This window comes from Ranitomeya imitator, chromosome 5 (genome assembly GCF_032444005.1).
Source record: "Ranitomeya imitator isolate aRanImi1 chromosome 5, aRanImi1.pri, whole genome shotgun sequence".
NCBI lineage: Eukaryota > Metazoa > Chordata > Amphibia > Anura > Dendrobatidae > Ranitomeya > Ranitomeya imitator.
Genome location: NC_091286.1, coordinates 290237537 through 290250486, shown reverse-complemented (window position 1 = coordinate 290250486; position 12950 = coordinate 290237537). Strand labels below are relative to the sequence as shown.

At 44.8% G+C, this 12950-nt stretch overlaps 1 protein-coding gene across 1 annotated transcript in view; it reads left to right on the top strand.

Moving 5' to 3' along the window:
* The first annotated feature begins 459 nt into the window (after positions 1-459).
* CDC40 (cell division cycle 40) overlaps positions 460-12950 on the top strand; it is a 122653-nt gene continuing 110162 nt past the window's right edge. The window contains exon 1 of the mRNA XM_069726222.1: positions 460-772. Within this exon, the coding sequence (XP_069582323.1) occupies positions 635-772 (138 nt within the window). The 5' untranslated portion in view covers positions 460-634. The remainder of the gene's footprint in view (positions 773-12950) is intronic.

Below are 12950 nucleotides of genomic sequence, written 5' to 3'. Positions count from 1 at the left end.
TTGAATGCACTTTTATTGTACAAGGACGGCCAACAGAACAGTAAACACGGACCGTGTCACGCAGACTTTCTGAGAGGCTGTTCCCCAACCTGCGACTATCCAGCAGTTGCAGAACTACAATTCCCAGCATGCCTAGGCCTCCCGTCGACTTCAGGACATGATGGGAGTTGTAGTTTAGCTGTAGACGCCCCGGGTTACTACTGGTAAGAATTATTCCTAATTAATCGTATGTATGTCCCCACGTTAGGCTGCTGTCACACTAGCAGTATTTGGTCAGTATTTTACCTCAGTATTTATAAGCCAAAACCAGGAGCGGAACAATTATAGGAAAAGTATAATAGAAACATATGCACCACTTCTGTATTTATCACCCACTCCTGGTTTTGGCTTACACATACTGACCAAATACTGCTAGTGTGACGGCAGCCTTACAGGAGACGCTCCTGCTATATAGCGAGCACTGCCTTGGGCTATGAGAGAAAGTGACAACACAGAACCCCTGCTCGAATGCTGTTTTTTTTTTTTACAACTAACTTTATTAGTACAAGTACCGCGAGCACACACCTTCCGTCCGGACGGCTTCCCATGAGGCCGTGCGGCGGCGGGGACTGAATGACGTCCTTCCGTCGGTGTCATGGCGGCTGGTGCTTCCCTTGTGTCTTACAGCAGTGGGTCTGACTGTGAAGAAGACGAGGAGCAGGCTGTGGCCCATTTACGGCCGGGCTGTGGAATACTGCGGGTGGTGGACTCCGCGCCGGAGGTGGCAGTGAAGGTAGGTGAGGGCACGGGCGCTGTGCCCACCGGTAGCCACACAGTCCACAGCTGAGGAGCCATGCTCTGAGCCGTGCTGCGGAAAGGATGTGGCGGCCTAATTAAAGGGGCGACAGGTAGTTCCTATGGGAATAGATCAGTGTCTGATTGTGGGGGCGCAGTACATGGCTGAACGCTGCATTTAAAGGGGTCGTCCACTGCCAAGCCAATCTGTAATGCTGCTGGTCACAGCCCAGTGGTCCGTATCTCCATCAGTCCCATAGACGGTATAGTGTGATGTTCCACACGTGCTTTACATGTTCAGTCATTCACACCGATCACCACAGCTAGGTGGCCCAAGCATTGAAATCCTTTTTAGACCCCTTATATCCCCTCTGCTGGGGGGTCTTTGCACCACTGTGATCCTATTCATTAGATATTTACCTCTGCCTTGTTGTTGCAGAGGTCAGTGGGTTTCTCCTGGACTGTTGCAATTTAAAGGGAACCTGTCTTGTAAATAAATGCTATTAACCTGCCTGTATAGGGTTAATCTGCAGGTTCACAGTGTCCTGGAGGCCCCATTGCCGAGAGGACCTGAACTTCGTGCGGCCGGCTCGGCTTCAGTCATCACTCAGTGACTGTAACTGCGCCCCCCACATTGAGTGACAGCTGGGGTCCCAACCTTGTCTTTAGTGAATGAAGAGGTAATGTGTGTCTCATTATTGGGCTGATCACTCCCATAGGGGTTTTTCCAGGACCCTTGTTCCCACAGTCAATGGTGTGGCTAGATAGGTGGCTACACCGCCCTGTCACCTCCTCAAGACCTGTGTGAAAAAACGCTTGCATTGATGTATTGGGACCGAAAGGCTTTGGTTTTTTCCCAAACTTCCAATCTTATTCGCTGGTCGAAAAAATGATACAATTTTGGTATCCTCGTAATCGTACTGAGATGAAGAGTCACATTGTCAGGTCAGTTGTAACACACAATGAACCCCATAAAAATAACACCCAATGGCAAAATTCCTCACATGGTACTTGGATTTTATTTCCCATTTATCACTACATTAAATGGTAAAATGAATGGTGACATTCGGAAGTACAACTCGTCTTACCAAAACAAACTTTCATATCTACTATATAATTGTCTAAGGGTCACTTCCGTCTGTCTTGTCTGTCACGGATATTCATTGGTCGCGGCCTCTGTCATGGAAATCCAAGTTGCTGATTGGTCCTGGCAAAACGCCCACGACCATTGCCACGACCAATCAGTGACAGGCACAGTCTGGCGGCAAAATGGCTGCTCCTTCCTCCCCGCAGTCAGTGCCCGCTCCATACTCCCCTCCAGTCAGCCCTCACACAGCGTTAATGCCAGCGTTACTGGAGCGCGGTGTAACGCACTCCGGTAACGCAGCTATTAACCCTGTGTGACCAACTTTTTACTATTGATTCTGCGTATGCAGCATCAATAGTAAAAAGATCTAATGTTACAAACAATAATAAAAAAAAAAAGGTTATTCTCACCCGCCGCCGCCGCAGTCCTCAGCAGTGCAAACGGCAGGTTTTGGTTCCAAGGATGCTATGCGAGAGGGACCTGCCATGACGTCACAGTCATGTGACCACGACGTCATCACAGGTCCTGCGCTCATACCAACCCTGGGACAGTAACCGCTCCATGCATTGCGATCTCGCGAGATGATAACGTAGCGGTTTCGCGAGACCGCAATGCACTCTTGAGACCGGAGCGCGCGAGGAGCATCGGTGCGAAGCGGGGGCTAACAGAAGGTGAGTATATAACTATTTTTTTATTTTAATTCTTTTTTTTAACAGGGATATGGTGCCCACATTGCTATATACTGCGTGGGCTGTGCAATGTACTTCGTCGCGCCGGCCGAATCCTGTGTATTCAATGTATTATTCTAAAATCTTCATAAATAAACTACATACATATGCTAGAATATCCGATGCGTTAAAATCGGGCTACCATCTAGTGTCTATATAAGCAGAAAATTAAATAGGATACAGCGCTTGGAGGAAGGGGAGGTAAAACTGAAAATTGACCACCATAGTTTGATCGTTTTTTTTGATAGAAAAAACTGATGTTTGGATCTGAATGCTTTATTTATTTTTTTTTCACTGACTCATAGTATTGCATTGACAAGTTTAATCCAACACTCAGAACAACAGCGGACACATCTCCATGATTTTGTGTGGACCAATCAGCCACAAAAATGTATATGGACATGTGAAAGGTTAGATAGGCTTTAATAGGTAAGAGTTCTATCCGTGAAAAGCACTGATGGGACTCGTATGAGAAAAACTAAAGCTGCATTGAGACGTCCGTATTCTGTCTGTATTTCTCTTGGACAGCACATGGACTTGGAAGTGAATAGATCTGTTTGCACATCAGTAAAAATCACGGATCTGAATGTGCGATCTATGGTTGCGGATGGTAACACTCGGGCATATAAGTTAACGGATCCATCGGTGAAATATGTTACAAGTTGCTTCTGTATCTCAAGGATTTTCTGCTTATTAATAAATTTGGATGAAAATGTGACTTTTCAGGTATCTTTTTTATTGGCTTGTATACACACTTCTAAAGTGAGGTAAATGGATGCAACCAGGATGACGCTAGAGGGAAAAACCCCAGTCCATTTCTCTCAATGCTAATACTGCAAGTGATGTATGAATGCATCCTATAAGGCATACAGTTACATCCATATATATTTGGACAGAGACAACATTTTTCTAATTTGTTATAGACATTACCACAATGAATTTTAAACAAAACAATTCAGATGCAGTTGAAGTTCAGACTTTCAGCTTTCATTTGAGGGTATCCACATTATAATTGGATGAAGGGTTTAGGAGTTTCAGCTCCTTAACATGTGCCACCCTGTTTTTAAAGGGACCAAAAGTAATTGAACAATTGACTCCAAGGCTATTTCATGGACAGGTGTGGGCAATCCCTTTGTTATGTCACTCTCAATTAAGCAGATAAAAGGCCTGGAGTTGATTTGAGGTGTGGTGCTTGCATTTGGGAGATTTTGCTGTGAAGTAAACATGCCGTCAAAGGAGCTCTCAATGCAGGTGAAACAAGCCATCCTTAAGCTGCAAAAACAGAAAAAACCCATCCGAGAAATTGCTACAATATTAGGAGTGGCAAAATCTACAGTTTGGTACATCCTGAGAAAGAAAGAAAGCACTGGTGAACTCATCAATGCAAAAAGACCTGGGCGCCCACGGAAGACAACAGTGGTGGATGATCGCAGAATAATCTCCATGGTGAAGAGAAACTCCTTCACAACAGCCAACCAGGTGAACAACACTCTCCAGGGAGGTAGGTGTATCAATATCCAAATCTACCATAAAGAGAAGACTGCATGAAAGTAAATACAGAGGGTTCACTGCACGGTGCAAGCCACTCATAAGCATCAAGAATAAAAAGGCTTAAAACCATCTAAAAAAGCCAGCACAGTTCTGGAAGAACATTCTTTGGACAGATGAAACCAAGATCAACCTCTACCAGAATGATGGAAAGAGAAAAGTATGGTGAAGGCGTGGTACAGCTCATGATCCAAAGCATACCACATCATCTGTAAAACACGACGGAGGCAGAGTGATGGCTTGGGCATGCATGGCTGCCAGTGGCACTGGGTCACTAGTGTTTATTGATGATGTTACACAGGACAGAAGCAGCCGAATGAATTCTGAGGTATTTAGAGCCATACTGTGTGCTCAGATCCAGCCAAATGCAGCCAAACTGATTGGTCGTCGTTTCATACTACAGATGGACAATGACCCAAAACATAAAGACAAAGCAACCCAGGAGTTTATTAAAGCAAAGAAGTGGAATATTCTTGAATGGCCAAGTCAGTCACCTGATCTCTACCCAATTGAGCATGCATTTCACTTGTTAACCCCTTTCTGACATCGGACGTACTATCCCGTCCATGTGGGGTGGGCCCCTATGACCATGGACGGGATAGTACGTCCAGCGCGATCGGCGGCGCTCACGGGGGGAGCGCCGCCGATCGCGGCCGGGTGTCAGCTGCTTATCGCAGCTGACATCCGGCACTATGTGCCAGGAGCGGTCACGGACCGCCCCTGGCACATTAACCCCTGACACACCGCGATCAAAGATGATCGCGATGTGCCGGCGGTGCAGGGAAGCATCGCGCAGGGAGGGGGCTCCCTGCGGGCTTCCCTGAGCCCCCCGCAGCAACGCGATGTGATCGCGTTGCTGCGAGGGTCTCACCTCCCTCCCTCCCTGCTCGAGCCCCGGATCCAAGATGGCTGCGGATCCGGGTCCTGCAGGGAGGGAGGTGGCTTCACAGAGCCTGCTTAGAGCAGGCACTGTGAAGGCTGCAGCGCTGCATGTCAGATCAGTGATCTGACAGAGTGCTGTGCAAACTGTCAGATCACTGATCTGTGATGTCCCCCCCTGGGACAAAGTAAAAAAGTAAAAAAAAAAATTTTCAAATGTGTAAAAAAAAAAAAAAAAAAAAAAAATTAAAAAAAATATTCCAAAATAATGAAAAAAAAAAAAAATATTATTCCCATAAATACATTTCTTTATCTAAATAAAAAAAACAAAACAATAAAAGTACACATATTTAGTATCGCCGCGTCCGTAACGGCCCGACCTATAAAACTGGCCCACTAGTTAACCCCTTCAGTGAACACCGTAAGAAAAAAAAAAAAAAACGAGGCAAAAAACAACGCTTTATTATCATACCGCCGAACAAAAAGTGGAATAACACGCGATCAAAAAGACAGATATAAATAACCATGGTACCGCTGAAAACGTCATCTTGTCCCGCAAAAAACGAGCTGCCATACAGCATCATCAGCAAAAAAATAAAAAAGTTATAGTCCTGAGAATAAAGCGATGCCAAAATAATTATTTTTTCTATAAAATAGTTTTTATCGTATAAAAGCGCCAAAACATAAAAAAAATGATATAAATGAGGTGTCGCTGTAATCGTACTGACCCGAAGAATAAAACTGCTTTATCAATTTTACCAAACGCCGAACGGTATAAACGCCTCCCCCAAAAGAAATTCATGAATAGCTGGTTTTTGGTCATTCTGCCTCACAAAAATCGGAATAAAAAGCGATCAAAAAATGTCACGTGCCCGAAAATGTTACCAATAAAAACGTCAACTTGTCCCGCAAAAAACAAGACCTCACATGACTCTGTGGACCAAAATATAGAAAAATTATAGCTCTCAAAATGTGGTAACGCAAAAAATATTTTTTGCAATAAAAAGCGTCTTTCAGTGTGTGACGGCTGCCAATCATAAAAATCCGCTAAAAAACCCGCTATAAAAGTAAATCAAACCCCCCTTCATCACCCCCTTAGTTAGGGAAAAATAAAAAAAATGTATTTATTTCCATTTTCCCATTAGGGCTAGGGTTAGGGCTAGGGTTAGGGCTAGGGTTAGGGCTAGGGTTAGGGCTAGGGTTAGGGCTAGGGCTAGGGTTAGGGCTAGGGTTAGGATTAGGGCTAGGGTTAGGGCTAGGGCTACAGTTTGGGTTGGGGCTAAAGTTACAGTTAGGGTTTAGATTACATTTACGGTTGGGAATAGGGTTGGGATTAGGGTTAGGGGTGTGTTTGGATTAGGGTTTCAGTTATAATTGGGGGGGTTTCCACTGTTTAGGCACATCAGGGGCTCTCCAAACGCGACATGGCGTCCGATCTCAATTCCAGCCAATTCTGCGTTGAAAAAGTAAAACAGTGCTTCTTCCCTTCCGAGCTCTCCCGTGTGCCCAAACAGGGGTTTACCCCAACATATGGGGTATCGGCGTACTCAGGACAAATAGGACAACAACTTTTGGGGTCCAATTTCTCCTGTTACCCTTGGGAAAATACAAAACTCGGGGCTAAAACATATTTTTTGTGGGAAAAAAAAAGATTTTTTATTTTCACGGCTCTGCGTTATAAACTGTAGTGAAACACTTGGGGGTTCAAAGTTCTCACAACACATCTAGATGAGTTCCTTAGGGGGTCTACTTTCCAAAATGGTGTCACTTGTGGGGGGTTTCTACTGTTTAGGTACATTGGGGGCTCTGCAAACGCAATGTGACACCTGCAGACCATTCCATCTAAGTCTGCATTCAAATGGCACTCCTTCCCTTCTGAGCCCTCCCATGTGCCCAAACAGTGGTTCCCCCCACATATGGTGTATCATCGCACTCAGGACAAATTGGGCAACAAATTTTGGGGTCCAATTTCTCCTGTTACCCTCAGGAAAATACAAAACTGGGGGCTAAAAAAATAATTTTTGTGGGAAAAAAATTTTGTTTTATTTTTACGGCTCTGCATTATAAACTTCTGTGAAGCACTTGGTGGGTCAAAGTGCTCACCACACCTCTAGATAAGTTCCTTAGGGGGTCTACTTTTCTTTAGGCACATCAGTGGCTCTTCAAACGCAACATGGCGTTCTATCTCAATTCCTGTCAATTTTGCTTTGAAAAGTCAAACGGCGCTCCTTCCCTTCCGAGCTCTCCCATCCGCCCAAACAGTGGTTTACCCCCACATATGGGGTATCAGCGTACTCAGGACAAATTGTACAACAACTTTTGGGCTCCAATTTCTTCTTTTACCCTTGGGAAAATAAAAAATTGGGGGCGAAAAGATAATTTTTGTGAAAAAATATGATTTTTTATTTTTACGGTTCTACATTATAAACTTCTGTGAAGCACTTGGTGGGTCAAAGTGCTCACCACACCTCTAGATAAGTTCCTTAGGGGGTCTACTTTCCAAAATGGTGTCACTTGTGGGGGGTTTCAATGTTTAGCCACATCAGGGGCTCTCCAAACAAAACATGGCGTCCCATCTCAATTCCAGTCAATTTTGCATTGAAAAGTCAAATGGCACTCCTTCGCTTCCGAGCTCTGCCATGCGCCCAAACAGTGGTTTACCCCCACATGTGGGGTATTGGCATACTCAGGACAAATTGTACAACAATGTTTGGGGTCCATTTTCTCCTGTTACCCTTGGTAAAATAAAACAAATTGGAGCTGAATTAAATTTTTTGTGAAAAAAAGTTAAATGTTCATTTTTATTTAAACATTTAAAAAATTCCTGTGAAGCACCAGAAGGGTTAATAAACTTCTTGAATATGGTTTTGAGCACCTTGAGGGGTGTAGTTTTTAGAATGGTGTCACACTTGGGTATTTTCTATCATATAGACCCCTCAAAATGACTTCAAATGAGATGTGGTCCCTAAAATAAAATGGTGTTGTAGAAATGAGAAATTGCTGGTCAACTTTTAACCCTTATAACTCCCTAACAAAAAAAAATTTTTGTTCCAAAATTGTGCTGATGTAAAGTAGACATGTGGGAAATGTTACTTATTAAGTATTTTGTGTGACATATCTCTGTGATTTAATTGCATAAAAATTCAAAGTTGGAAAATTGCGAAATTTTCATAATTTTTGCCAAATTTCCGTTTTTTTCACAAATAAACGCAGGTACTATCAAAGAATTTTTACCATTGTCATGAAGTACAATATGTCACGAGAAAACAATGTCAGAATCACCAGGATCCATTGAAGCGTTCCAGAGTTATAACCTCATAAAGGGACAGTGGTCAGAATTGTAAAAATTGGCCCGGTCATTAACGTGCAAACCACCCTTGGGGGTAAAGGGGTTAAAGACTAAACTTTATACAGAAAGGCCCACAAACAAACAGCAACTGAAAACCACCGCAGTGAAGGCCTGGCAGAGCATCAAAAAGGAGGAAATACAGCGTCTGGTGATGTCCATGAGTTCAAGACTTCAGGCAGTCATTGCCAACAAAGGGGTTTCAACCAAGTACTAAAAATGAACATTTTATTTAAAATTATTGAATCTGTCCAATTACTTTGGTCCCGTTAAAAACAGGGTGGCACATGTTAATGAGCTGAAACTCCTAAACCCTTCATCCAATTTTAATGTGGATACCCTCAAATGAAAGCTGAAAGTCTGAACTTCAACTGCATCTGAATTGTTTTGTTTAAAATTCATTGCGGTATTGTCTATAACCAAAATTAGAAAAATGTTGTTTGTCCGAATATATATGGACCTAACTATGTGCGGTCAGACACTGAGGTTGGATGAGAAGGTCAGTGGCATGTAGTTGCTGTTACAGTTGATCATAGAAGTATATGATGGAGCTGAGTATGGGGTTCTCGGCAGGCCACTGATGACCCTCCACACCAAATTTCTCATACAATGGGGAATTTATCAAGACTGGTGCTTCATACACATTCAGACTTGAATCCAAAGCCCAGTGGTGGACGGTATCACTGATTTGACATATCCTTGGGCTTTCTATATCAGTTGTGTGGAGTCAGTCGGTGTACAATGGGCCGACTCCGAATATATATAATACATTGAGTACAGTGCAGTATAGGGAAAAAAAAAAGTTATTCAGCGCACCATTAGATGAATTTCTCTGGCTTTGGGTGCGGACTCCAGGTTGGTGCTTGGAAAAAGCGGCTGTGGTAATCAAACAAAAAAAGTTCCAGCAACAAACATCCAAAATCAGGTTATTGAGTGGACGTTAAGGCCATGTTCACACAGTGCGTTTTTTACCGCGGAACCGCGGCGGTTTTGCCGCTGCGGTTCCGCAGCTGTTTTCCATGCAGGGTACAGTATACTGTACCCTATGGAAAACAGGACACACTGTGCACATGGTCCGGAAATTGTTAAAAAAAAGACGCGCTGAATAGCTCCCGGAAAAAAGAAGGAGCATGTCAATTCTTTTTCCGGAGCCGCAGCGGTTCTGCACCCATAGACCTCCATTGTGAGGTCCAAACCGCAGTAAAACCCGCAGATCAAAAATATATCTGCGGGTTTTACTGCGATTTGATGTGCAGAACCGCTGCAGCAGGAAGTGCGGGGAGCGGGCGGAAGTGCGTGGGCGGAGTGTGGCTGCCCCCCCCCCCGTGTTCCGATCCCGCCCCCCCGTGCTCCGATGCCCCCCCCAGTGCTCCGATGCCCCCCCCCAGTGCTCTGATGCCCCCCCCGTGCCCTAATCTCCCCCCCTTATACTCACCCGGCGTCCCGGTGTCCGTCCGGCCGTCTTCTCCCTGGGCGCCGCCATCTTGCAAAATGGCGGGCGCATGCGCAGTGCGCCCGCCGAATCTGCCGGCCGGCAGATTCGTTCCAAAGTGCATTTTGATCACTGAGATAGGTTATATCTCAGTGATCAAAATAAAAAAATAGTAAATGACACCCCCCCCCCCTTTGTCACCCCCATAGGTAGGGACAATAAAAAAAATAAAGAATTTTTTTTTTTTTTTTTTTTCCCACTAAGGTTAGAATAGGGGTAGGGGTAGGGTTAGGGTTAGGGGTAGGGTTAGGGTTAGGGGTAGGGTTAGGGGTAGGGGTAGGGTTAGGGGTAGGGGTAGGGTTAGGGTATTTTCAGCCATTTTAACCCTAAAAAAATTCCTAGAAAACACACAGACTCTGGCTAGAAAACTGCATCAAAAAACGCATCAAAAAACGCATCAAAAAACGCATCAAAAACGGACCAAAAAAGGACCAAAAAAAGGACCTGCGTTTTCTGCCAAGAGCTGCAGTTTTTTAAAAAACAGTCAGGAAAAAAAAAGGATGGAAATCCTGAACGTGTGAACATACCCTAAACGTCATTTTATTGCAATTCCTTTAAAAACATGCTGTTAAAATAGTGAGTGAGGGATTACATGTTTCGAGCAAAAGTGTTCTTAGGGTATGTTCACACGTTCAGGATTTCCATCCTTTTTTTTTCCTGACTGTTTTTTAAAAAACTGCAGCTCTTGGCAGAAAACGCAGGTCCTTTTTTTGGTCCTTTTTTGGTCCGTTTTTGATGCGTTTTTTGATGCGTTTTTTGATGCGTTTTTTTGATGCAGTTTTCTAGCCAGAGTCTGTGTGTTTTCTAGGAATTTTTTTAGGGTTAAAATGGCTGAAAATACCCTAACCCTACCCCTAACCCTAACCCTACCCCTAACCCTACCCCTAACCCTACCCCTAACCCTAACCCTACCCCTAACCCTACCCCTACCCCTACCCCTAACCCTAACCCTACCCCTAACCCTACCCCTAACCCTACCCCTAACCCTACCCCTACCCCTAACCCTACCCCTAACCCTACCGCTAACCCTACCCCTAACCCTACCCCTAACCCTACCCCTAACCCTACCCCTAACCCTAACCCTACCCCTATTCTAACCTTAGTGAAAAAAAAAAAAAAAAAAATTCTTTATTTTTTTTATTGTCCCTACCTATGGGGGTGACAAAGGGGGGGGGTGTCATTTACTATTTTTTTATTTTGATCACTGAGATAGGTTATATCTCAGTGATCAAAATGCACTTTGGAACGAATCTGCCGGCCGGCAGATTCGGCGGGCGCACTGCGCATGCGCCCGCCATTTTGCAAGATGGCGGCGCCCAGGGAGAAGACGGCCGGACGGACACCGGGACGCCGGGTGAGTATAAGGGGGGGAGATTAGGGCACGGGGGGGGGCATCAGAGCACTGGGGGGGGGCATCGGAGCACTGGGGGGGGGCATCGGAGCACGGGGGGGCGGGATCGGAACACGGGGGGGGCAGCCACACTCCGCCCACGCACTTCCGCCCGCTCCCCCGCACTTCCTGCTGCAGCGGTTCTGCACATCATACCGCAGTAAAACCCGCAGATATATTTTTGATCTGCGGGTTTTACTGCGGTTTGGACCTCACAATGGAGGTCTATGGGTGCAGAACCGCTGCGGCTCCGGAAAAAGAATTGACATGCTCCTTCTTTTTTCCGGGAGCTATTCAGCGCGTCTTTTTTTTTACAATTTCCGGACCATGTGCACAGTGTGTCCTGTTTTCCATAGGGTACAGTGTACTGTACCCTGCATGGAAAACAGCTGCGGAACCGCAGCGGCAAAACCGCCGCGGTTCCGCGGTAAAAAACGCACTGTGTGAACATGGCCTAAATGTTTTCATAATTTGGGAAAGTGATGAAATGTCCTATAAATATCTGCTCTGTTCCTGATCTAAGGATCTCGGCCTTTAGTTGAGATGAATCCTGTGCTGCACTTTATATCCGTGCTCAGCAGTGAATCTCTTCCTGCCAGTTCTGTGGAGTCGAAGGTTTGTCTTACCGACTCCACAGCCCTGGCCGATGTGCCCGAATATGAAACCTACGCCACCTATGAGTGGATGATATCCATGGGCATCCACGAAACGAAGATTTATCAGACAACCTGATGGTTAAATGCCAGTCATCACTTCAAAGGACATGTCTCCACCACACCAGAGTACATGGTAGCATGTTTTACAGCACTCCAGCTGATCCTTACCATGAAGCTCCTGCCACAGTTCTGCTTATGTCATTTGCAGAGGCAGGCTTGAACACTAGTGGTGATGTGGCAGGGGGTAGCCGAGTGTTAGAGTATTTGCACACGCTGCGGATTTTGCTGCTTATCCACAGCGGTTTTGCAGCTGTCTTCCATGAGTTTACAGTACCATATAAACCTATGGAAAACAATCTGCAGTGCACATGCTATGGAAAATACCGTGCGGAAATGCTGCATTGTTTATTCCGCAGCATGTCAATTCTTTGTGTGGATTCTGCTGCGGTTTACACCTGCTCCATAATAGGAGTCTGCAGGTGTAAATCCACACAAAAAACGCGGTAATTCCACGGTGATCCTGTCACCAGGTTAAGTGTCTGTTTTTTGCTCTGATTTTATTCCCACTGCCCCCTCAGTATTCCATGTTATTATTTTTTGGTATGCCATATGGTTTTAGATATGAGGGTTTATATTTAGTGTTCATTTTTATTGTGCCATTCTCACTGGATTCTCTGTAGGTGACTTTGGACTTCTCCGTATTACTACCCTGTGTGCCACACTTCCTTGTAAAGGCTGTACAAATTAGCACCAAGTAGAGGGAATCCGTCTATTTTTTCCCCTGTCGCAGCTGTGTAAATTGTTGTACTTTTGATACCATCCATTTCACCATGCGATGTACAGGAAAACGGGGAACAAAATTCCAAGTGAGGTAAAATTGCAAAAACAAAAATTCAATTGCAACTTTTTTTTATGGTACTCATGCGGTAAAAATGAATGACCTGGAAATATGATTTTCCATGCTATTAAGATTATGGCAATCGCAAACTTACATATTTGATAAATTTTGCTTATGTCAGCATTTTTCAAGACCTGTAATGTTCTCGTTTT